The sequence below is a fragment of the Pelophylax lessonae genome (assembly GCF_965119305.1).
Source record: "Pelophylax lessonae genome assembly, chromosome: 3".
In the NCBI taxonomy this organism is placed as follows: Eukaryota; Metazoa; Chordata; class Amphibia; order Anura; family Ranidae; genus Pelophylax; species Pelophylax lessonae.
In genome coordinates this window covers 163,980,139-164,005,064 of record NC_138770.1, presented here as the reverse complement: position 1 = coordinate 164,005,064, position 24,926 = coordinate 163,980,139, and the positions used below count along the sequence as shown (strand labels likewise).

Below are 24,926 nucleotides of genomic sequence, written 5' to 3'. Positions count from 1 at the left end.
TGCTTCTCTGTACGTAAATTAAATATGTCATTTTTTTACGCACAAATAGAGCTTTCTTTCTTTTGGTGGTATTTGATCACCACTTTGTTTTTATTTTTTGCTCTATAAACAAAAAGACCGACCATTTTGAAAAAAAAAAATAATAATTTTTACTTCCTGCTACAAAACATATCCAATAAGTAAATCAAATTCCTTCATAAATTTTAGGCCAGTGTGTATTCTGCAGGGTTCATACGGTCCTGGAAATCCTGGAAATGTTTTGTAATTTTTAGATGACACTTTCCAGGCCTGGAAAGGTCATGGAAAATTAGGAAACACACTAGGTTTTGGAAAAGTCATGTAATTAAATTTCTGTGGAGGAGCGGGGAGCGGATGCATAATTATTTTATAATTATATTGCCACATACTGTATTTACATTTCGCTGTATTAGCGTCCTTCCTAGTCCGCGGTATGCACGTGCTGTCATTGGCCAGCAGCAGCCGAAGAGATGACCCAATCAGGCAGCGGGGAGGGGCGGCCGAGGTTTGCCTGGAGACACTGTGACTGGCTAGCAGCAGCAGTAACAGCCGGAAGATTATCAACCAATGAGGCAGCGGAAGCGTCACTGGAGGGCGGGCCGGCCGCATGAACGTGATGATGACGCGGAAGGGGGCGGTAACCGTTTCGGTTACCGCACCCCCGCGTCATCACATTCATGCGGCCGGCCCACCCTCCAGTGATGCTTCCGCTGCCTCATTGGTTGATAATCTCCCGGCTGTTACTGCTGCTGTTAGCCAGTCAGTGTCTCCAGGCAAACCGCGGCCGGCTCCCTCCCCCCTGCCTGATTGGATCATCTCCTCGGCTGCTGCTGCTGGCCAGTGACTGACAGGGCAAACTGCGGACCCGGAAGGACACCTACCTGTACCAGTGCTATACGCTGAATGTAAAAATGCCCCCCATCAGTGCCCTTTAGCCCCCCATCAGTGCCCTTAAGCCCCCCCGTGCTCTTAGCCCCCCCCCCGGTGCTCTTCAGCTCCCCACAGTGCTTTTCATCTCTTTCCCCCCCCCCTCCCCCATGATTTCTGGCTCCCCCTCAGTGATTTCCAGTTCCCCCCAGACAGTGCTCTCCATCCCCCTGGTTTTCCATGCCCCCCCCCCCCCGCGCCTTCCAACCCCCCTGCAATGCTTTCCAAACACCCCCTTAATTCTCTCCCCCCCCCCCGTGCCCTTCAGCTCCTCCAGTGCTCTCTGCTTCCCCTGTGCTCTTCTATCATGTCTGCAGTCTCAGACCTTCTCCTGTATCATGTCCGCAGCCTCTGACCACCTCCTGTATCATGTCCGCAGCCTCTGACCACCTCCTGTATCATGTCCGCAGGCTCTGACCACCTCCTGTATCATGTCCGCAGCCTCTGACCACCTCCTGTATCATGTCCGCAGCCTCTGACCACCTCCTGTATCATGTCAGCAGCCTCTGACCACCTCCTGTATCATGTCCGCTAAATGTACAGTGTTTGTCGTAAAACGTTTGACATTTCGAACATGGGAGAGGCAGCGCTGTCTAGCCACGCTAAAGGTGAAAAGCACCAGTCTGCAGCTGCGTGCTTGACAGCTTCCAATCCAATTGCTGGCTTTTTAACCCTGTGCGCCTGAAGTGACACCAGCTCCCAGCTGCGGCAGCGGTGCTTCCATCTCATCCACTGTAAAACAAGGGACCATTTTGAGTCACGCTGTATCCAGAAACGAAACCCTAACTGCAGAGGTACTGTACACTACAAAGATTGTCATTTATTTTAGTAAAAATATGCTGGGTGTGACATGGATTTTCTTCTTATTTAACATGTATACATAAACATTTCATGAAACATTAGGTCATGAATATTTACGTAAAGTCACGGAAAAGTCATGGAATTTTATTGGTGAAAATGTGTATGAACCCTGATTCTGCTACATGTTTTTGGTAAAAAAAAATCCCAAGAAGTGTATATTGATTGGTTTGTGCAAAAGTTATAGCATCTACAAACTAGTGTGTGTGTGTGTGTGTGTGTGTGTGTATATGTGTATATATATATATATATATATATATATATATATATATATATATATATATATATATATATATATATATATATATATATATATATATATATATATATATATATATATATATATATATATATATATATATATATATATATTTTATCACAAAGTAAAACTGCGCTAGTGAGAAAAAAAATAGAAAAAAAGCTGCAACTTTCAGAGCCCATTCACACTAGCGCGACTTGTGAGGCGACTTGTCAAGCCCCAAGTCGCTTGACATAACAAAAGCAATGTTAATCAATCAGTGCCGTCTCAATTAGCTCTACTGAAGTCGCTCCGACTTCAGAAAAGGGTCCTGTACTACTTTGAGGCGACTTGTGATCTGACTTGTCCCATATACTTCAATGGGTCGCCTCCTTATCTTAATTGAAGCGACTTGTGATCCGACTTTCCATAAAAATGGTCCCCCCCCCCCCCGACACTAAATCCAAAAAGTCATGCCTGCCTCCAAAAATGCCCGATAAATGCCTGCAAGAAAAGCGACCAGGTACAGAGAAAAGCCATATTCCTGTTCTAATAATTATAAAATTATAAAAATGCTCTTTTTTTTTTCTGGTTCTGGACATGCTACAGAGATGAAACTTCACAGGTACACTTTTTAGACCCCCCAGACACTAAAGACATGCCTGCCTCCAAAGACGCCCAAAAAATGCCCGATAAATCCCAGCAAAAAAAAAAAGGAAATTAGGTCACAACACATCATATTCTGATTGGCCAAATACAAAGTCCTACAAAGTCGTCTTGCGTAAAAAAAATTCACAAGTCGCGCTGAAGTCGTGCTAAAAGTCGCTCCTTATGAGGCGACTTTAGTGGTCGCGGCAGTGTGAACTGGCTCTCAGTGTGATATCACCCAGGAAACCATAATAAAAAAAACAAGTTGCGCTACCTGTATATATACTGGATTTTTCTATTTTTTATTTTTTGCTAGTAATGGCGGCAATCAGCGATATAGTGGAATTCCGATAGACAATCAGATGCTAACTGACACTTGACACTTTTTTTGGGAGCCAGTGACTAATGCCATGATCAGTGGTGAAAATATGTACTAATGACACTGGCTGGGAAGGGGTTAAATGTGTGCCTAGCTGGTGTTTTCTTATTGTGGGGGAGGTGCTTGTACTAGAAGACCTTGATCTATGTCTCTGCTTTAGAGACACAGGATCCATTTCTTTCCACCTGGCAGAACAGCAATCTGCCTTGTTTACATAGACCGTCTGCCATTCTGTCTGTACCAATCGATAGGCAGGTGCAAGCAGACATCAAGTCCACGGTACCCGCCCATCGGCTCCTGCTGTGAATAACCACAGCGGGAGCGAGCCACCAGTGGCGCACGCTCGTGCCCGCTATTCGGAAGTGCAGGATCATGTGTGTGCGTGATTCTGCACACAGCGGCCATCCTGTAGCAGTAAAACTTCTATAGGGCGGTCACTAAGTGGTTGAAATGGAACTTGGGCAAGGATTGAAATAAAGAAGCTGTACACTCACTAAAGCCCCGTACACACGTACCGAATGTCGCCCGAACGATCGGCCGTCTTTTGTCCGGTGCTGTCCTGTCGGCTGAAAAGTGCTAAAGACTGCACACGAATTTTGTCGGCCAACAACAGCCGACTGCAGAAGTGATGTCATGTGATGGTTAACTTTCCGTGTCTTTTTTCTTTTCTGAGCATGCCCAGTCTTGCTAATCGGCTGTTTGTCGGCCGAATTCTGTACTGACTGGTGAACAATCGGCCGTTCTGGTGTCGGCCAACAAAAATTTTAATGCCTGCACATAGAGCTGCACGATTCTGGCCAAAATGAGAATCACGATTTTTTTGCTTGGAATAAAGATCACGATTCTCTGTGTAACATCTTTTACATTATAAAAAAAAATTGGGATAACTTTACGTTTTTTTATTTTTTTTTTTATTCATTAAAGTGTATTAATTGCGTTTGAAAGACTGCTGCGCAAATACAGTGTGACATAAAAATTTACAACAATCACCATTTTAGGCCCCGTTCACACTGGGGCGACGCTACTTGCCGGGGCAACCTCATAGGTCGCGGCGCGCTGCTCGCACCGCGGCCTCAGAGCGGCCGGCACGGACTTCATAACATTGAAGTCTATGCAGGTCGCTCCAGGTTGCCCCAAAGAAGCTCGGACCCTTTTTCTAAGTCGGAGCGACTTGTGTCGCCCCTATTAGAACGGGTCCGCAGCTTCTCTATGGAAGGAGACCTATCAGGCGACCAGGTTGCCTGACAGGTCGCCCCAGTGTGAACTTATTCTGCAGGGTCTCTGCTAAAAAAAAAAAAAAATATATATATATATATATATATATATATATATATATATATATATATAATATATAATATATATATATAATATAAATGTTTGGGGGTTCTAACTACTTTTCTAGGAAAAATAAACTGATTTAACTTGCAAGCAACAAGTGTAGTCTTTAAGAGGTTAAACTTCCTTCCTCCGGCAGAGGGAAAGAAAAGATACAATGTAATCATTTGTGTTTACAGTTCAGTGGGAGACTAAGGGCTCTTTCACACGAGCGTTCCGTATGTCCGCAAATCATCCTATTTTTTGCGGATGATTTGCGAACATAATGTAAGTCAATGGCATTGCGGATGTCAGCGGAATACCATCCGCTGACATCCGATTTCCTTCCTTTCAGTTCCTTCTATTTTTCCTCCGTTCAAAAAACGGAAAGGAAGGAAATTCCCCATAGACTTACATTAGGTCCGCATATCATCCGCAAACGGATGGGATGATATGCGGACACACGGAGCGGATGACAGAAATGAAGAAAAAAAAAAAAAAAAAGGACCGCAGCGGAGCTCTCACACGGAGCGGCCGTGTGAAAGAGCCCTAATGCTGATAGGCTTTTGCGGGAGGCTTTTTTTTTTTTTTGACAGTTGCTCCCTCACAGCTATGTAAAGAATTGAGCAAGTGTCATGTTAAGATCGTCAGAGGGAGTGAATCGCAATCTCGATTCTGTTGCGATTAATCGTGCAGCTCTACCTGCACAACAGATTCTGTTCGGCCGAAAAGTCGCTGTCGGTTGTCGGAAGCATCATACTAACAAGCCGACAATCGGCCGATCGTTCGGCGGCCGAATATTTATGGCCGACAATCGCTACGTGTGTACGGGGCTATAGTGAATAAACCGTCTTCTGAAAGTGCTTAAAATCTCATTTTGATGAGCTCCAAACATGGAACCGGTTTTGTTTATGTACAGTAGTGGTGCACCAAAATAAAAATTTCAGTGCTGAAACTGAAAATTAAGGATGAACTTGGCCGAAACTGAAATTGACAATTTTTCATATATATATATATATATATATATATATATATATATATATATATATATATATATATATATATATATATATATATATATATATATTAATATATTACACATATACATTTTTTTTTTTTTTTCTAAATGAATATGAATTTGTCGACCGTTATCGGCACCTTTTGAACGGGTGTTTAAAAAATCCTGCTTGCTGCATTTTTGGTGTATATTTGGTCAGTTAAAAAAAAATCACACCAAAAAGACACCTCCCATTGAAATGCATTGAAAAGGTAGCAAGAATGCATCAAAAATGCACCCGTGTTGCTTTTTTTTTTTTTTTTTTTTTTTGTCCCCATACCTATGAAAAACACATAAGCAAGGTTAAGAGGTAACATTGTGGGTGTTTTCGGTGTCTGAAATTTTGGTGCATCACTAATGTGCAATCCTGAGGGGGTTCTATGCCTAACCCTTTACCAGGCACCACTTTAAAATTCCTATGAGGATTGATGGACCTGCCAAACTGATTTCTTGCTGCTGAATGAGAGCATGTGGTCATCAGTGATGTAAGGCTCCAGAGAGCCACAGAGTTGCCCACTTACAAGGTGCAGGAAACATGTCAACTTAAAATGAGTGATAATATAAAAATCTTTATCCCAGAGTATGCAAAACCATTTTTTTTTTTGTTTTATTCAAAAGTTTTTAAGAAGTTTGGGCTCAAAATGTAGCTAATGGAAGAGTGTACTTTTAGTACATTATCCACAGCTGCCTTCCCCCTCGTTGTTAGTTTTTATATTACCTGAAATAGAGCTTCTTTAGAGGTCTTTATTATGCTGTGTGGGTGTTTTTACTTTAAATAGGAAATCTCATTCAGTTGGGGTCATATGAGGAATGTCCTAAATTGTGTGTAGTACCTTCCACTCTACATGCTGCACTTGATGAAATTGGTATGTTGTAGATGTGTATGTATCTGTATTTGTAATATTTTCCTGGGAAAAACAAACTTTCTCCTCCTGTAAAACTTCAGGAAATATTTAAAACCTTTTAGTACCACTTATCTGAGCAAAGATTTGAAATTACTTTTAAATCTAGAGACAAACCCAACCATATTAGTGCTTTGAATAATATACTGTCAGCGTAACAGTGATGTGTGGGAATTGTCTGGAACCCTTGTTTCATGACAATTCTTAACCAACCCAACACATGCAGCATTTTTGAAAAAGTAAAAAGTACACATCTCTTTTGGTTGGTCACCTGTCCTTCCTCTTTTTGTCAGCATCTGCAATGTGTTGTGCTTAAAGCTGAACTCTGGATAAGCAAATATTGTCTGAATTAGTTGTGTGGTCTTCTTGAATTCTTCAGTCACTGCTCCTCTCTTCTCTCCATGCACAGGTGATAGGCCTTATCCCCACCCCCTCGGAACCCCCCCTCTCCTCCCTCTGAGGCACAGAATATGTCCAGAACAGTGATGTGCCACTGCTACCTATTTTTACATGGTATTATCTGCGTGTACAAAGATATTTGGCACACACAAGGGGATATGGATTATATATATATATATATATATATATATATATATATATATATATATAATTTGACAAATGTTTTTGTTCCCGGAGTTCAGCTTTAATTCTGTACTGAATGGCTGTCATGTGAGTGCCATTCTTCACTGCAGCAGTACTGGCCCAGGCCAGCGTTACCATCCCCAGGGGTTGTTCATGACTGCCTGAGCTCACAGTCCATGGTCTAAGCTGTCCAATCTAGACGAAGTTTGGAATCTAATGGAGGAGAACACTTTCTGCGGGGCACAGCACCAGACTGAAAGCAAGTATTGCAGTTAAATCTTCTCTTTAAAATCTGTTTCAACTTATTTTACAAATAAACCTTTTATGACTGTCCAAAGGATTACTCAAGCATTATGGGTTAGCTAAAGAGACAGCACAAGAACTTCTTTGATGCACAGTTTTGCTATTGACATCTCCCATGGAGCTAATAACAGTTGAATTACTGTTTTGACTTTCAGCTTGGTTTCTGCAGACCATAGGCTTTTGCCAGCAGTTGCTACGAAGAAACAGCAAAATGTCCATTAGGGAGCTGAGAACACAAACTGCTAGTTGCCTGTGAATGTTTTCATATGCAGTGCCTAATCATCTGACTAAAATAGACCAATACACAGTGTGTACACAATAAGTTAATTTTAAACTGGGTTTTATTATAATTCTGAAACACTGATAATAAAACTGTTCTCTTTAGGTAACATTTGCCGGTCTCCAATAGCTGAAGCAGTGTTCCAGAAGTTGGTATCTGATCAGGGTGTATCACATGAGGTGAGTAATTAGCTTTACAAACATTTAGTATTATAAATGTTTATTTTAGTAGACTAAGGAAGGTTTTGAACCTCCCTGTCAGGTTTTATTGCTGCCAGTTACCCTTTATAGGGAGATTTTCTTGTGCAATGACAGATCACCAGGACAGAAAGTATGTGGACTTCCATTAGGAATTCAGACAACTGGAAAAACCTAACAGAACTTATAACCCATCCCCACTCAAAAATTAGGAAAGCCAAACTTTTTACTGGAGTAGAATTTATTAGCCTGACAATTCCAAGATGTTAGACTGCCTAGATTGTTGGATTTGTTATGATTTATTGTAGAAAAACGCATGTTTCTTTATCCTACATCACAGAACACAGAGTGGGTTATTTTCATAACTGTGGGTTATGCGTCACCTATAGATGGACACTGGCAGATCAATCAAACAGGAAGTTCTCCCCTATATAAACCCTCCTATACAGGAAATACCTGTTGTGTGTTTTTTTTTTTTTTTTTGCAAGTGTCTGTAAGGTGATGGTCACTGAGGTCCAAAAACAGTTCTTCTGTGAATCAAGGACTCAAATCAAATCCATTCAAAGGGCAGTTACCTAAGCCTCATTGGATAGGAGAGAAGAATTCTCGTGGTTTGCCTCTAATCTAGCCTTATGGTGCTGGACCCTGTGTAATGGAACCCAGATTTAGGGGACCCGAGTCCTTGAAGGTCTTTTATGACTGAGCCTGCTGTGATGGGAGTAGGTTGGACTCCTGTTATGATTCAGAATTATGCGGCAGGAATTGTAAGTTTACATTTGCAGGGTTTTTATTTAAAAAAAATATATATATATCTGCTCATTCTCCCAGTGGCAACTTGTGGGAAGTGTGCTGTTTGGTCTGGCTGTCCAGGCTCTGTGTGTTTCAGAAGCTGTGTTGAGCTGCAGTCCACTAGAGGGCTCGGGCCACTCTGTATAGCCTACTCTTGTGCAGTGGTGGCGGAGAGTGGAAGGGCGGCCATTTTTCTTATGGTTGAAGTTACACATGGGCTGAACGATCAGTGAGGCTCCTGAGAAACAGCTAGGACATGGAGAATCTATGGCTGGATTATGTGAGTACTACCTGTGGGGAGCTGCATGTCCAGACAGGACACAATTATACACTGTATTTGTCTGCATAATCCCTGGGGGTTTGTACAACGGTTTTCTGTTACACCCCTGCAGGGGTATCAGGTCACTTAAAGAAGTTGTGTCTCCAGAGTAGCTTGCATGATCTGCAGGAACATACATTTAGGCTGCACTGAGGTGGCATAGATGCTGCATTTAGGGTGCGTTTGTTGCATATGTGCTTGGCTAGTCCTACCAAACTAGTATGGTGCCAAGTGCAGTTAATTTTGTCATAGTTCTTTGATGAAACAAAACGCTTCTAGAAAGCGGAGCGGGTGCAGAATAGTATTACATTATTGCATGTATATCTGCATAATTGCTGCATGGCTAGAAAGCTATGTAGGGTTATAACTGCAAAAGGGCATAATTCCATACTGCATGCTTGTGTAAATGCATGCCTTACGTAAACACATACTGGCATGAACTGCATATCTCTATACTTGCATAAACTGCATACCTATGCAATTGCATAGCTGTAGACCAACATGGCTTTGGGCCTGCAAGACCTGCAGGTTTTGGCAATACAATTGCTACATTATTTACTTGTTACACAAGTTAATTGGCCCCAGAAGATAAGGCTGATGCACCTCCCTTGTTTCCAGTGGACACGGGTGGGAATCTGGCATTGTTTGCATCTCCCGATAGTCCAGTGGAGTCAAGTGTATCTGAGCCACTGTTTGTCTGGCATTACAGTGATTCCTGGCGCATTAGAATGTCATTAGGAGAATTTATCGGGGGCATTGACAGCCGCAGTGGATTGCGGCTGCATCACCCTAAACACACCTGATCTCGAAGCCTAAGCAGGGTCAGGCCTGGTTAGTACTAGGGTGGTAGACTGCTCGGTAATACCAAGAGCTGTAAGCTTTTACCCTTCAGAGTGAGAGATGCGTCTGAGGCTGCTGTGTTTTAAAAGTATCCTGGGCCAGAGGATGCTTGGGCAGTCTCTGGGGTGGATTGCTTCGTCTTTAGGTTGACTCCAGCTGCAACCTGGTAGGTTAAGTACGCCTCTTTGAGACCACCTGGGTCCGCTGCAGAGTTATAACCCTTTTGCCTTGCATTTGCTGTTGGAGCAGAAGTTATGGGCTCATTGTAAAATGCTCGACCGTATCGGCCACAAAACTCAAACGGGGACATGAGGTCTATCTAAGATCTCAAGGCACTAGACAAATGTCTAAATGTCCTCTTTCAGATCAGATGGGATCGGTCCTATCAGTGATGGCCTCTCTACAAGATGTAGACTTCGGGTGTCCATAGTCATCAATGACATATCTTCATGTGCCAGTTTTTCCAGATTCATCAGAGGTTTCTGCGATTCTAGTAAAAAAAAAAATCGCTAGTTCGATTTTGTGGCACTGCACTTCGGCCTGGCTACAGCCTCCTGAGGGTTCACAAAGCTCCTAGCCCCGGGGCTGGACTTGCTAAGTACGCAGGGGGTGTCAATCTCAGAATACTTCAAGGATTTTTGCTCAGGGAGAAATCTGTTCCAGGTTTAAAGTGAAATATATGAAGAAAAAGGTATCCTTCGATAAGTTTCTGCATGAGGAAATGGTATCTACGTTGAAGCAGCTCCCTACCTGCAGCTCCACTCAATGTCCTTTGTAGAGGCACATTCTCTGTCTGGAACATGAAGGTCCAAGCAGTGGATTGCTGGAGGGCTCTGTCACTGGGGTATTGCAGAGTTCGAATTGGCGGTGGAATCTGGAGGAGAGGAAATTTTTTCCTTCCAGTGATTTGGATGATACTAACTACTGATGCCAGTCTCTCCGGTTGGGGGGCTAGTTTGGAGGTGGCTACAGTTTAGGGGACTTGGTCTCCACAGTAGAAAATACTGCCTATCAATATCTTGAGACTTTGAGGGGTACGCCTTGGTTTGGATTATTGGATGAACCAGTTGCACAGGTTTGTGGTCAGGGTTCAGTCTGACAAGGCCACTGCAGTGGTATATATCAACCACCAGGGTGGCCCCAGGAGTCGTGCCGCTCTGGGAAAAGGTGAACCACATTCTGGGGCAGAACCGCGTGTACCGTCTGTTGGCAGTACATATTCCAGGTAGAGAAAACTGGCAAGGGGTTTTTCCCAGTCATTAGTGACTAATACCAGGTTAGTGGTCCTTGCATCCCGAGATGTTAGCAACTTGCCTGCATTGGAGAACTCTGGAGGTGTATCTACTGGATCTACAATAAGTTTGACAAGTTGTGTCTGAGGTGAGAGTCCCACTGGCAATAGGGGTAGATGCACTGGTAACACCCACCTTAGGGACCAGTTCTGCCTAATCTAAGCCTTCTCTGATTAACTACTGCCTGGTCTTTTGCAAATCATCCGGGAGGTGATAACACTGATAATGGTGTTAGCTGTCCTAGCCCAGGGGGGGCTTGGTACTACGACATAGTTAATCTGGCAGCCGACACTCCTTGGACACTTACTTCCGGTCCGACCTATGGTCTTGGGTCCTTTTTATCTCTGCACTATTAAGCACCAGGAAGCCGGCTTCGGGGAGCTTCCATTACAGGGCTTGGAAGTTTTATGCCAGGGGTGAAGCTGGGAAGTGGCACCCACAGAAATATGTGAGTCGGAGATTTTTCCTTCCTCCAGTCGGGAGGGGAAATTACATTGGTCTCAAGTACCATAATGGTCAGATTTTGTCTCTATCCATTTTTTTTTTTCCCAAAGACTGATGTTTTACACTCCTTGATTCGTACTTCATGCAATGTGTAATGCAGGCAGTCCCACCTGTCAGTACATCCTTGTGTACTTGGATTTGGCTGTCCTTGCAGAAGCCACCTTTTGAACCAGTTCAAACTCAGTTTAGTCCTTTGACTCAGAAGATTACTTCTTTGGCTACTATCACTTTCCAAGAAGTGTCAGTGATGGCGGGACATTCGTGTAAGGTGCCGTTTCTAATCTTGCATCATAAGGTGATGTGTCCTTATCCAGGGCCGCTGATAGGGGGGGGGGACCACCAGTCCTCCTGTAAGGGGCCCGGGCACACAAGGGGGCCCCAACAGAGGGGCAATTACAGAAGGAAGCCATGTGCGGGAGAGACACACAGGGCATCGTTCCTGTAATTACTTCTCAAACACTGATCCCCCCTCCCTGTTCTGCCTGCTTCTGACCCCCCCCACGTGCCCTCCTTCCACTGTACACACACCCCCCCCCGCAGTGCCGCAGTCCTGTCCTGTAAAAAAAAAAAAAAAAAAAAATGGTAAAAAAAATTATCTTTATTGTAATGAATCATTTGAAAAAAATGTAAAATAAAATAATTGAAAAAATTGTAGGTAGGCTGTAAAGGACCCTGTAAAGGACCCTGTGATTTCTAACAGCAGCCCTGTCCTCATCCATCTTTCTTGCCTAGAGCTGTTTCTAGTTTTCACTTGAGTCGGGACAGTGTCTTGCTTTTCTTTTCTTTTTCTTCTCTTCGTAGTCCACAGTCGGCAGGGGTAAAATTGCTACATACTCTGGATTTAGTTTGGGCAGTCAGAATTTGAGTTGTCATCACAGGTCAGGAATCCTGATTTGTCCTGCCAAAAGAGCCCAGGAAGAGCGGGCGGCATCCAGGTAAACTATTTCTCACTGGGTCCGCCACTTATTCAAGCCTATGGTTTGATAGAGCAAAGTCCCACCTATTCTGGGGAGAGCGCACTCTACCAAGAGTGTTGGGGCATTTTGAGTTATCCTCCCATCAGGGGTTAGTTGCTCAGATTTGCAAGGCCGCTACGTGGTCTTTAATTCATACATTCACAGGGTTTTACCAGGTGGATGTCAGAGTCGTGGCAGATAGTGCCTTTGGCCGCAGCATATTACAAATGGCAGAGTAGATCCTTTGGGATTGATGTTGGTGGTTGTTGTCTCTCACCCCTCAGGTTTTATTGCTATGGGACATCCCACATAGTTATGGTTATCACCTGCTCTGTGATGTACGATGTAAAGAAAATTTGATTTTTTTTTTTCTACATACTTGCCTGTAAAATCCACAACACGGGACACAGAGGTCCCTCCTCTTTCTGGGAATTCATTGCTTGCTACAAAACAGAGGTGCTTCCTGTATAGGAGGGGTTATATAGGAGAGGACTTCCTGTTTTGGTCAGTGTCCATTCACCTATAGGTGGCACATAATCCACATAGTTATGATTTATAACCTGCTCTGTATCCCATGATGTATTCCACTAAATGGATTTTACATGCAAGTATGTCGAAAGAAAAAAAAAAATTTTTGATCATTTAGCATTTTACCATGTACAACCCAGTTCCAAAAAAGTTGGGTACACTGTGTAACATCTACATAAAAACAGAATGCAATGATTTGCAAATCACATAAACCTATATTTTCTCTCTCGTTCATTGACGGACACAGCTCATCATCTTCATGACTATATGGGTTATACTGCCCCCTAGAGGAGTAGGATACTAGGCAGACAAAACCTCACTACGCCTATGAAGCAGTCCCAGGGGGTATACTCCCACTCTCTGCTCTAGGTATTCATTTTTTTGCCTAGTCAGGAGGTAGGACCTAGCTCCTTGCTGGGATCTTTGGTCCTGGCATTTTTTTTTTTTCTTTTAAATTGAATTTTTTCCTCTTTATGGTTTTTGTTCCTGTAAGATCTGCAATCAAGTGTTGGACTGGGCGACAAACTGGATAATCTAGATCTTTAAGGTCCACCCAGTACGACCAGTGAGCGTGTGCGGACCGTAGCTCCGCGCTAGGTCGACCACGACATAGTCCCACTGGACAGGGGCTGGCCTGCGACTTAAAACGTCTTGCGAGGGGGGGGGGGGCATATGAACTGGCTTCGGCCTGAGTTGTAGCGTTTTGCTCCCGGCTAACCACACCCACATTCCAATGGAGCGGTGCTCTGTCTGGAGTGGTGCTCACCCTGTTCCTGGTGTGGTAAGTAGCTGTCGTTCCCCCCTCTAACCCTGGAGGGTTTGGGGGTGGACGTGGGCCACTCCCTGGGAAGGTCGTACCCCCGGGCTCCCTTCCTTCTCTGGGAAGGTCAGACCACGCCTGGGGTGTTGCGAAGGGGGGGTAGCGCGCTGCTGGTGACCGAACGATTGTTCAATTTTCCTATGTTTTCGCATTAAAAATAGCGGTGGCCAGGTTTTTGGAGTTGGATGGGTGGTGATTCAGCGGTGGGAGCCCTTCCTCGGGCTCTAGTGCTGATCCCTGAATATTTCTCTTCCTGATCGTCGCATGGTGTGCAGTTAGTTTTGGCTGAGAGTACCTGACCAGTGATAGTGAGTCCTTTTTGTGGGGTTTTCTCTCCCTCTCTCTGCTATTGCAGCGGTAGTGCTCTGTGCTGGGCCTTGTGGTGCCGACAGCACGGTGGGGGTGTCCTTTAGCGTTTTACACTTCTTTTGTGTGAGTTCCCCTCTCCATTCATGGAGTCCCTGGAGCATATCTCGCCACCTGATCCCTCTGAGACTGTCGGGCCCTCCGGGTCCCAACAACTGACTGCACTGACGGCGGTCTTGGAATCCTTGGTGTCTAAGGTAGATTTGCTCCTCAGCAAACAGGCTAGCAAAAGCGTCCCCCGCCTTCACCTGTTTCCTCTGTCTCATTAGATCCAGAATCTGATTCGGCCGCCGCGGTTGTGGGTTACCCTTCGGGGTCTGCATCCACGCACCCTGCGCACTCAGATAGTGAGGAGGATCCCTCTGCTCCTCTAGCCGCACTTGAAAAGGCGCTAGTGGCTGCATTGATTGTATCAGTGTGGGAAACCTTAAAGATGGAGAATGCGTCTAATGCAACATCAGAGGGTCGCCTTTGGCACCCACAGAAAAGCGGCCTCAAAAGCGGCAAAGGTGTTCACCTTTCCTGCCTTGTTTTGTCAATATTGTCACAACAGTGGGGGTGCCTGAAACGCACCTTTGCAATCCCTAAAGCATTTTGCAATGCGGTACCACTATGAGGATTCCCTCCTTTAAAAATGGACAGTTCCTCCGTTAGTGGACTCCCTGGTTTTCAGGTTGAATAAACCACTGTCATCCTGGTTGAAGAGTCCCCGGTCTTCACTGACCCATATAAGAGGTCGGAGGCCTTGACCTGCCATATGTGGCTGTGCCACTGTGGCTAGTTTGGCACTTAGACCGGTATTTAGTATTGTACTGGTGTCGCAAGCTATGACAGAGTGGGCAAAACTTCTACACCGGGACCTGGAGGGGGAACAGCGCCCCCCTACCTTTGCAGAGCTGGAGGATCAGTTGGTCCAAGGGTAACAGTTTGTCTGTGTCGCCTCTTTGAATGCCGCTACCTTGATTTCTAGATGGTCTGCCTCAGCGCGGTGGTCCTGCGGCGTATTATCTGGCTGAAATGCTGGTCTGCGGACCAGGCTTCTAAGGAGACCTTATCTGATCTTCCATTTGTGGGAGATTGCCTGTTTTGGAGCTACTTCGGATGACATCACCAAAGGCCTCACAGAGGGAAAGAGTACTCTACTCTTCTTCCTCAGGCTCAAGGGTAAGGAATCCCATCGCAGACGGGGGCCTTTCTTTTCGGCTCACATGCAGCCTTTTCATCCCCCAGGGTCTCAAGACCAGGGATCTAAGCCCTTCAGGGCCTCCGCTGGGGATTCTAAGAGGTCTTGGTCTGGCAAGCCACAAGCCGCTTCTGCCAGACCTGCAGACAAGTCTTTCTCTGCATGAAGGGGCACCCTCAATTATATCTGCTGTGGGGGATGTCTTCGCTGGTTTCCAGATCCGTGGACTTCCCTGATCCAGGACAAGTATGTCCACGAAGTCATTCGCTTCGGCTACAAGATCGAGTTTCGATTATATCCTCTGGAAAGGTTCTTCCCTTCCAACCTGAACTTGTCCCCAGATCGCTTAGGGGATCTCTATGGGGCAGTGCAAGACTTGTAACTTTAAGGGGTGATTGTTCCGCTTCCGACACCGGAACATTTTCAAGGTTTTTACTCAAACCTGTTTACAGTTCCCAGGAAGGAAGGCAAGGTGCGTCCAATTCTGGACCTCAAGGAGCTAAACTGCTTTGCGCGGGTACAGAAGTTCTGAATGGAATCCATTTGCACGGTAGCGTCGTCCCTACATCTGGGGGATTTCCTCGCCTCCATTGACATCAAGGACGCCTACCTTTTTACATCCCGATATGTGCCGCCCACCAGCGCTTCCTCCGCTTTGCTGTGGGCGAGGGGCATTAATTGTTTGTGGCTTTACCCTTTGGTCTCACCTCCACTCCCCGGGTATTCACAAAGGTATTGGCCCCTGGTGCTAGCATTGCTGCATCAGCGGGGGATAGAGGTACTGGGGTATTTGGACAATTTACTTTTGCGAGCAGAGTCTTTGACTGCTCTGTTGGCCAACTTGGAGATTACTCTGGGAACTCTGAGGGAATTCAGTTGTAATCTTAATCTTCAGAAATCTGCTCACGTTCCGTCCACAAGCCTGGACTATCTGGGTCTGATGCTGGACTCGGCCTCAGCCAGTGTTTCTTCCTCTGGAATAGCTTCAGAAATTGCAGAAGGCAATTCCGCATCTGCTGTCCAGCAGACGGTCATCTCTTCGGGCTTGCATGCAGGTGCTGAGCCTGATGGTATCTACCTTCGAGGCTCCGTTTGCACAGTTCCACAGAGATCTCTGCAAAAGGAGATTCTGGTGAAATTGAAAAAGGATCCTCAGTCTCTAGACAATCAGATCCTGTTGAGCCAGCGTACGAGGGGGTCCCTGGTTTGGTGGCTTCATTCTCTGGCACTTAGGAAAAATCCTTTCTTCCCCTTTACTGGGCGGTCGTCTCCATGGATGCCAGCCTGTCCCAGTGGGGAGGCCTCTTCAGCACAGTGTGTGCTCAGGGGGTCTGAACTCTGGAAGAGTCCAGGCTACCAATCAATGTACTGGAGCTCCAAGCGATCAGACTTTGGCTCATTGGACAAGTAGTCTCCAGGGGGGTCCGGTACGGTTTCAATCAGACAATGCCATGGCCTTTATCAATCACCAAAGGGACACAAGAAGTGTCCTGGCGGCTTGGGAAGTAGCCAGCAAATCTTTCCAGCCCTCTCTGCTTTACACCTTCCAGGGGTTGAAAATTGGCAGGTGGATTACCTCAGGCGTTGGACCAGGGGGAATGGTAACTTCATCCAGAGGTTTCATCAGTTGTGTCTCCGGTGGGATACTCCCGAGATGGACCTGTTGGCTTCTCCCCTCAACAGGAAAGTGCAGAGGTCTGTGGCACAGTCTCGGGTTCCTCTGGCCGACGCCACAGATGTATTAGTGGCTCCGTGGAGTCAGTATCTGATTTACGCCTTTCCTCTTCTCAAGCTTCTGCCAAGACTCCTGCACAGGATCGTTTCCGGTCATCCTAGTGGCTCCAGACTGGCCTTGCCGGTCTGGGTACACCGTTCTGGAATGGCTGGTCGCCGATGACCCTTTAAAAACTTCCTCTCAGGGAAGATCTGTCCCAAGGACCAATCTTACATCCTGCTTTACGGTCACTGGCTTTGACAGCTTGGCTGTTGAAATTCGGGTGCTGAAGGATAGAGGTTTGTCTGAGTCAGTGATTCCTATGCTGTTAAAAGCTAGAAAATCTACTTCACGTACATTGCGTGGCGTGAATCCCTCAGGCATCACCCTTGTTCCTATTCGGTGACTCAGGCCTTTCCTCTAACGAGGTGTTGAGCAGCACCTGGCCTTGAGTACCATCAAGGGCCAGGTCTCGGCTTTGGCGGTTTTCTTTCAATGTCCATTGGCCACACATTCCTTGGTGTGTACCTTTTTTATCCAGGGAATGAGCTACTTGGATCCTCCAGTGCGGTCTCCGTTGCTGCTTTGGGTTTGGTGTGGTCAGTTCTCCAGAAGCCTCCCTTTGAAGATATTCGGGAGGTTCCCTTTCTTACATTATTCCGGAAGGTGGCCTTTTTGATAGCTATCACTTCTGCGCACAGGGTGTCAGAGCTAGCGGCGCTGTCTTGTCGTTCACCTTTGCTGGTGGTTCACAAGGATAAGGTGGTTCTTCGTCCATGTCCGTCGTTCCTTCTGAAGGTCGTCTCTGATTTTCATTTGAATGAAGACATCGTGTTGCCTTCCCTGTGTCCCAGGCCTAAGCATGCTAAAAAAGTTGCTTTGCATTCCTTGGATGTGGATCGGGCAATAAGGGTGTATCTGGCAGCTACGGAGTCTTTTAGAAAGTCAGACTCACGATTTGTCCTCACGGATGGACCTCACAAAGGGATGGCTGCTTCTGCTGTGACTATTTCCAGATGGATCAGACAGACTGTGGTTCAGGCTTATTCCATTAAGGGTCAGGTTGTCCTCTTTGAGGGTGTTTTTTTTTTTTTTTCAGCTGAGCTCCAGTTGTTGGTGGTTGAGCTCCATGTTTCCTGGTTGGCGGCTATGTTTAGCCTTGGGGAAGGTTTTTTTTTTTTTTTTCCTTTCTGTTCCCACCCCTCATGTTTGACACTGATTTGGGACGTCCCATATAGTCATGAAGATGAGGAGCTGTGTCCGTCAGTGACTGAAAGAGAAAATTGGATTTTTCTTTTGTTCATTGACAGACACAGCTTCATAGCTTCATTAAACGGATGGGTTATGCTGCCCTTCCTAGGTGTAGGACAGTAGGCAGAAAAGGGTTAAAAGTTATGCCGCAGTCCCAGGTGGTATACTCCCACTTCCTGCTCTAGGATCCCAGTTTTTTTTTTTCTGCCTACTCAGGAGTAAGGACCTAGCTCCCTACAGGATCTCTGGTCCTGGCCTTTTTTTTTTCTTTTTTTCTTTTTTTTCTTTTTTGTTAATTTTATTTTACTTGTTCCTGTGAGAACTACAATCAACTGCCAGACTGGGCGCCTCACTGGATATCCTAGATCCTTATGGTCATCCCAGTCTGGCCAGCAATTGCGTGCAGGCCTCAGCTCCTTTCCAAGATTAGGTGACCTGCCTGGATTGGACCCTGCTGAGTTTCCAATGGTTTGGTGAGTAACCCCCCCCCCCCCTTTCTTCCTTGGGAAGTTCGGGGTTAGTGTGGGTCCTCCAGGGGTCAGTGGTCTCAGTGATGCTCTGCCTTCCCCCCCCCCCTAATTTTTGCTCATCCTCAATAGGGGGGCTCACTCTCCCTCCCCCTCCCTCTTTCCCTAACAGTGGGGTGTCCATGGGGTGGTTAGTTTACACTATGGCCCTCAATGAGGTGATGTGATCAACTGGTGGGGGGTAATGGCTAGTCACTGTGTGGTTGTGCGGCCGGGTGTCAGCCCGGGAGTATTGTGTGCTGTGGGGGGGTTCCAGTTTTTTGACTTGCCGTAAAATCCATTTCTCTGATCATTTACGGACACAGCACCCGCCCCTCTATGGAATTAGTTTTTTCTTTTCTTACACTGCTTGTAACATCTTGTAACAAAACTGAATACCTATAGCAGAAAGTGGGAGTATACCCCCTGGGACTTCCCCATAGGCGTAGTCAAATTTTTTTTCTGCCTAGTGCCCTACTCCTGTAGGGGGCAGTATAACCCATATAGTCATGAAGATGACTGTCAATGAACATCAGAGAAATGGATTTTACGGTAAGTCAAAAATACCATTTCTCCATGATGGAACATTGAATCATCTGAATCAAATATTTAAACTGAAAAAATGTACCATTTTAAGAGGGGGAAAAAAGTGATTTTTAAATTGATGGCAGCAACACGTCTCAGCAAAGTTGAGACAGGGACATGTGTACCACAGTGTAGCATCTTTTAATAACTTTTTAAAATGTATGGGAAGCGAGGAGACCAGTTGCTGGAGTTTTGGAAGAGGAATGTTCTCCAATTCTTGCCTGATATAAGATTCTAAAGGCCCGTACACACGTACCGATTGTCGGCCGTAAATATTCGGCCAACGTCCGATCGGCCGATTGTCGGCTTGTTAGTATGATGCTTCCGACAACCGACTGCGACTTTTCGGCCGAACAAAATCTGGTCTGCATGCTATAAAATTTTTGTTGGCCAACACCACAACGGCCGATGTTCGTCAGTCAGTACAGATTTCGGCCGACAAAAGCCAGATGAGCAAGACTGGGCATGCTCAGAGAAGAAAAAACACACGGAAAGTTAACCATCACATGACATCACTTCTGAACTTGGTTGTTGTTGGCTGACAAAATTCGTGTGCAGTCTTGAGCACTTTTCAACCAACACGACAGCACTGGACAAAAGACGGCCGATCGTTCGGCCGACAATCGGTACGTGTGTACGGGCCTTTACTGCTCAACAGTCCTGGGTCTTTTATTGTATTTTTCGTTTAAAGATGCGCCAAATATGTTTAGTTGCGGAAAGGTCTGGACTGCAGGCAGGCCAGTTAAGCATCCAAACTTTTCTACTATGAAGCTATGCTGTCATAGATGCGGTATGCGGTTTAGCATTGTCCTGCTGAAATATGCAAGGCCTTCCCTGAAAGACATTGGATGAGGAGCATATGCTGCTCTAAAACCTGGGTATATCTTTCAGCGTTAATGGTGCCTTTCCAGATGTGCAAGCTGCCCTTTCCATATGCAGTAATGGACCTCCATACCATCAGAGATTTAAGCTTTTGAGTGCTGATAAGCTGGAAGGTTCCTCTCCTCTTTAGTTCTGAAGAGCGGTGCCCATGGCTGCCAAAAAGAATGTCAAATATTGAATTTGTCTGACTACAGCACAGTTTTCCACTTTGCAACAAACCATTTTTAAGTTAGCTTTGGCCCAGAGAAGACAGTGGTGTTTTTGGATCATGTTCAAAAATGGCTTCTTTTTTGTATGATAGAGCTTTACCTTGCATTTTTGAATGGCACGGCTAACTGTGTTCACAATTATTTTGTAAGTATTCCTGAGCCCATGCAGCGATGTCCATCACAGAATCATGCGTGTTTTTAATGCAGTGTCACCTGAGGGCCCCGAATATCGCAGGCATCCAATATTGTGTTCCGGCCTTGTCCCTTGCGCACAGATTTCTCCAGGTTTTCTGAATCTTTTGATATTGTGTACCGTAGAATGATGATACTGTTGGGCAAAAAAGTATTTAGTCAGCCACCAATTGTGCAAGTTCTCCCAATTAAAAAGATGAGGCCTGTCATTTTCATCATAGGTACACTTCAACTATGAAAGACAAAATGAGAACAGAAAATCACATTGTCTGATTTTTTTTTTTTAAAGAATTTATTTGCAAATTATGGTGGAAAATAAGTATTTGATCAATAACAAAAGTTAATCTCAATACTTTGTTATATACCCTTTGTTGGCAATGACAGAGGTCAAACATTTTCTTTGTCTTCACAAGGTTTTCACACACTGTTGCTGGTGTTTTGGCCCATTCCTCCATGCAAATCTCCTCTAGAGCAGTGATGTTTTGGGGCTTTCAACTCCCTCCAAAGGTTTTCTATGGGGTTGAGATCTGGAGACTGGCTGGGCCACTCCAGGACCTTGAAATGCTTCTTACGAAGCCACTCCTTCGTTGCCCAGGCGGTGTGTTTGGGATCATTGTCATGCTGAAAGACCCAGCCACGTTTTCTTATCTTCAATGCCCTTGCTGATGGAAGGAGGTTTTCACTCAAAATCTCACGATACATGGCCCCATTCATTCTTTCCTTTGCACAGATCAGTCGTCCTGGTCTCTTTGCAGAAAAACAGCCCCAAAGCATGATGCCCCCCCCCCCAATGCTTCACAGTAGGTATGGTGTTCTTTGGATGCAACTCCGCATTTTTTCTCCTACATGCACGACAAGTTTAGTTTTTACCAAAAAATTCTACTTTGGTTTCATCTGACCATATGACATTCTCCCAATCCTCTTCTGGATCATCCCAATGCTCTCTAGCAAAATTCAGATGGGCCCAGACATGTACTGGCTTAAGCAGGGGGGACACGTCTGGCACCACAGGATTTGAGTCCCTGGCGGCGTGGTGTGTTACTGATGGTAGCCTTTGTTACTTTGGTCCCAGCTCTCTGCAGTTCATTCACTAGGTCCCCCTTGTGGTTCTGGGATTTTTGCTCACCGTTCTTGTGATCATTTTGACCCCACGGGGTGAGATCTTGCATGGAGCCCCAGATAGAGGGAGATTATCAGTGGTCTTGTATGTCTTCCATTTTCTAATAATTGCTCCCACAGTTGATTTATTCACCCCAAGCTGTTTGCCTATTGCAGATTCAGTCTTCCCAGCCTGGTGCAGGTCTACAATTTTTTGTTTCTGGTGTCCTTCCACAGTTCTTTGGTCTTGGCCATAGTGGAGTTTGGAGTGTGACTGAGGTTGTGGACAGGTGTCTTTTTATACTGATAAGTTCAAACAGGTGCCATTAATACAGGTAACGAGTGGAGGATAGAGGAGCCTCTTAAAGAAGAAGTTACAGGTCTGTGAGAGCCGGAAATCTTGTTTGTTTGTAGGTGACCTAATACTTATTTTACCAAGGAATTTACCAATTAATTCATTAGAAATCCTACAATGTGATTTCCTGGCTTCTTCCCCCCCCCCCCCATTCTGTCTCTTATAGTAGAAGTGTACCTATGATGAAAATTACAGGCCTCTCTCTCATCTTTTTTAAGTGGGAGAACTTGCACAATTGGTGGCTGATAAAATACTTGTTTGCCCAACTGTATATTTAAAGTCTTTGCTATTTTTTGTTGAGATACATTCCGAAATTGTTCCACAATTTTTAGATGCATGTTTTCACAGATTGGTGAGCCTCTGTTTATCTTTACTTCTAAGACACTCTGATTCCCTAAGATGACCTTTTTATACCCAATCATGTTACTGACCTGTTGCCAGTTAACCAAATTAGTTGCAAAATGTTCTTCCAGCTCTTCCTTGTTAGTACCACTTAAATTTCTAGCTTTTTGTTGCCCTGTCCCAACTTTTTTTGAGACACACTGCTGCCATCAATATCAAAATTGCCATACATATCTTATCTTGAAAATGGTACATTTTCTCAGTTTAAACATTTTCTACTGTGAATAAAATATGGGCTTATGAGACTCTCTCACAGATCATTGCATTCTGTTTTTTTATATCGATTTTACACAGCATCCCAACTTTTTGGGATGTGTATCATGTTTATGCTGTCACTGTGCCCACAAGAAGACCCAAGGCTTTGAATATACAGTTGTGCCCCGCTCCCGCTGTGAGTGGACACAGCAGGAGATAATTAGCGGGTTAGATGGCCGCTGGGACCCGCTAATCGTTCGTCAGAATGACAGAACGGTGATCTGCTTTTGTAAACAAGGCAGACTGCTGTTCTGTCAGAGGAAAAGATAGATCTTGTGTTTCAGCTAAGCTGAAACACAGATATCCTTTCCTCTAGTACATCCACTTTCCCCACAGTTAGAAAGTACTCCCTAGGAGCACACGTAACACCTTGATTGCCCCTAGTGTTAACCCCTTCCCTGCCAGTGTCATTTATACAGTAACAGTGCGTTTTCTTTTTTGCACTGATCACTGTATTGGTGTCACTGGTCCCCAAACAGTGTCACTTATGCCCCGTACACACGTACCGATCGTCTGCCGAACGATCGGCCGTCTTTTGTCCAGGGCTGTCGTGTCTGTTGAAAACTGCAAAAGACTGCACACGAATTTTGTCGGCCAACAACAGCCGACTGCAGAAGTGATGTCATGTGATGGTTAACTTTCCTTGTCTTTTTTCTTTTCTGAGCATGCCCAGTCTTGCAAATCTGCTGTCTGTCGGCTGAAATCTGTACTGACTGGCGAACAATCGGCCGTTCTGGTGTTGGCCTACAAAAATTTTAATGCCTACACGACAGATTCTTTTTGGCCGAAAGTGCGCTGTCGGCTGTCGGAAGCATCATACTAACAAGCCTACAATCGGCCGATCGGTCGTCGGCCGAATATTTACGGCCGACAATCGGTACGTGTGTACGGGGCATAAGTGTCAGATTTGTCTGCCGCAATGTCACAGTCCCGCTAAAAATCACTGATCACCCCCCATTACTAGTAAAAACAATAATAAAAATAAAAGTCCATAAATGTATCCCATAGTTTGTAGACGCTATAACTTTTGCGCAAACCAATCAATATACACTTATTGGGATTTTTTTTAACAAACATATGTAGCAGAATATATGTTGGCCTAAATTTATGGGAAAATGTTTTTATTTTTTTTTTATTGGGAATGTTTTATTATAGAAAGTAAAATATATATATATATATATATATATATATATATATATATATATATATATATATATATATATATATATATATATATATATATATATATATACACACACACAGAGTGGGTACGGAAAGTATTCAGACCCCCTTAAATTTTTCACTCTTTTGTTATATTGCAGCCATTTGCTAAAATCATTTAAGTTCATTCTTCTTCCTCATGAATGTACACATAGCACCCCATACTGACAGAAAAACACAGAATTGTTGACATTGTTGCAGATTTATTAAAAAAAGAAAAACTGAAATATCACATGGTTCTAAGTATTCAGACCCTTTGCTCAGTATTTAGTAGAAGCCCCCTTTTGATCTAATACAGCCAGGAGTCTTTTTGGGAAAGATGCAACAAGTCTTTCACACCTGGATTTGGGGATCCTCTGCCATTCCTCCTTGCAGATCCTCTCCAGTTCTGTCGGGTTGGATGGTAAACGTTGGTGGACAGCCATTTTTAGGTATCTCCAGAGATGCTCAATTGGGTTTAAGTCAGGGCTCTGGCTGGGCCATTCAAGAACAGTCACGGAGTTGTTGTGAAGCCACTCCTTCGTTATTTTAGCTGTGTGCTTAGGGTCATTGTCTTGTTGGAAGGTAAACCTTCGGCCCAGTCTGAGGTCCAGAGCACTCTGGAGAAGGTTTTTGTCCAGGATATCCCTGTACTTGGCCGCATTCATCTTTCCCTCGATTGCAACCAGTCGTCCTGTCCCTGCAGCTGAAAAACACCCCCACAGCATGATACTGCCACCACCATGCTTCACTGTTGGGACTGTATTGGACAGGTGATGAGCAGTGCCTAGTTTTCTCCACACATACCACTTACAATTAAGGCCAAAAAGTTCTATTTTGGTCTCCTCAGACCAGAGAATCTTATTTCTCACCATCTTGGAGTCCTTCAGGTGTTTTTTAGCAAACTCCATGCGGGCTTTCATGTGTCTTACACTGAGGAGAGGCTTCCGTCGGGCCACTCTGCCATAAAGCCCCGA

At 44.9% G+C, this 24,926-nt stretch overlaps 1 protein-coding gene across 2 annotated transcripts in view; it reads left to right on the top strand.

Annotated features, from left to right (window-relative positions):
• The window catches only part of ACP1 (acid phosphatase 1), an 87,591-nt gene that overhangs the window by 17,950 nt on the left and 44,715 nt on the right, over positions 1 to 24,926 (top strand). For both annotated transcript variants that reach the window (XM_082251299.1, XM_082251298.1), the window contains exon 2: positions 7,612 to 7,685. In XM_082251299.1, the coding sequence (XP_082107425.1) occupies positions 7,612 to 7,685 (74 nt within the window). The remainder of the gene's footprint in view (positions 1 to 7,611; positions 7,686 to 24,926) is intronic.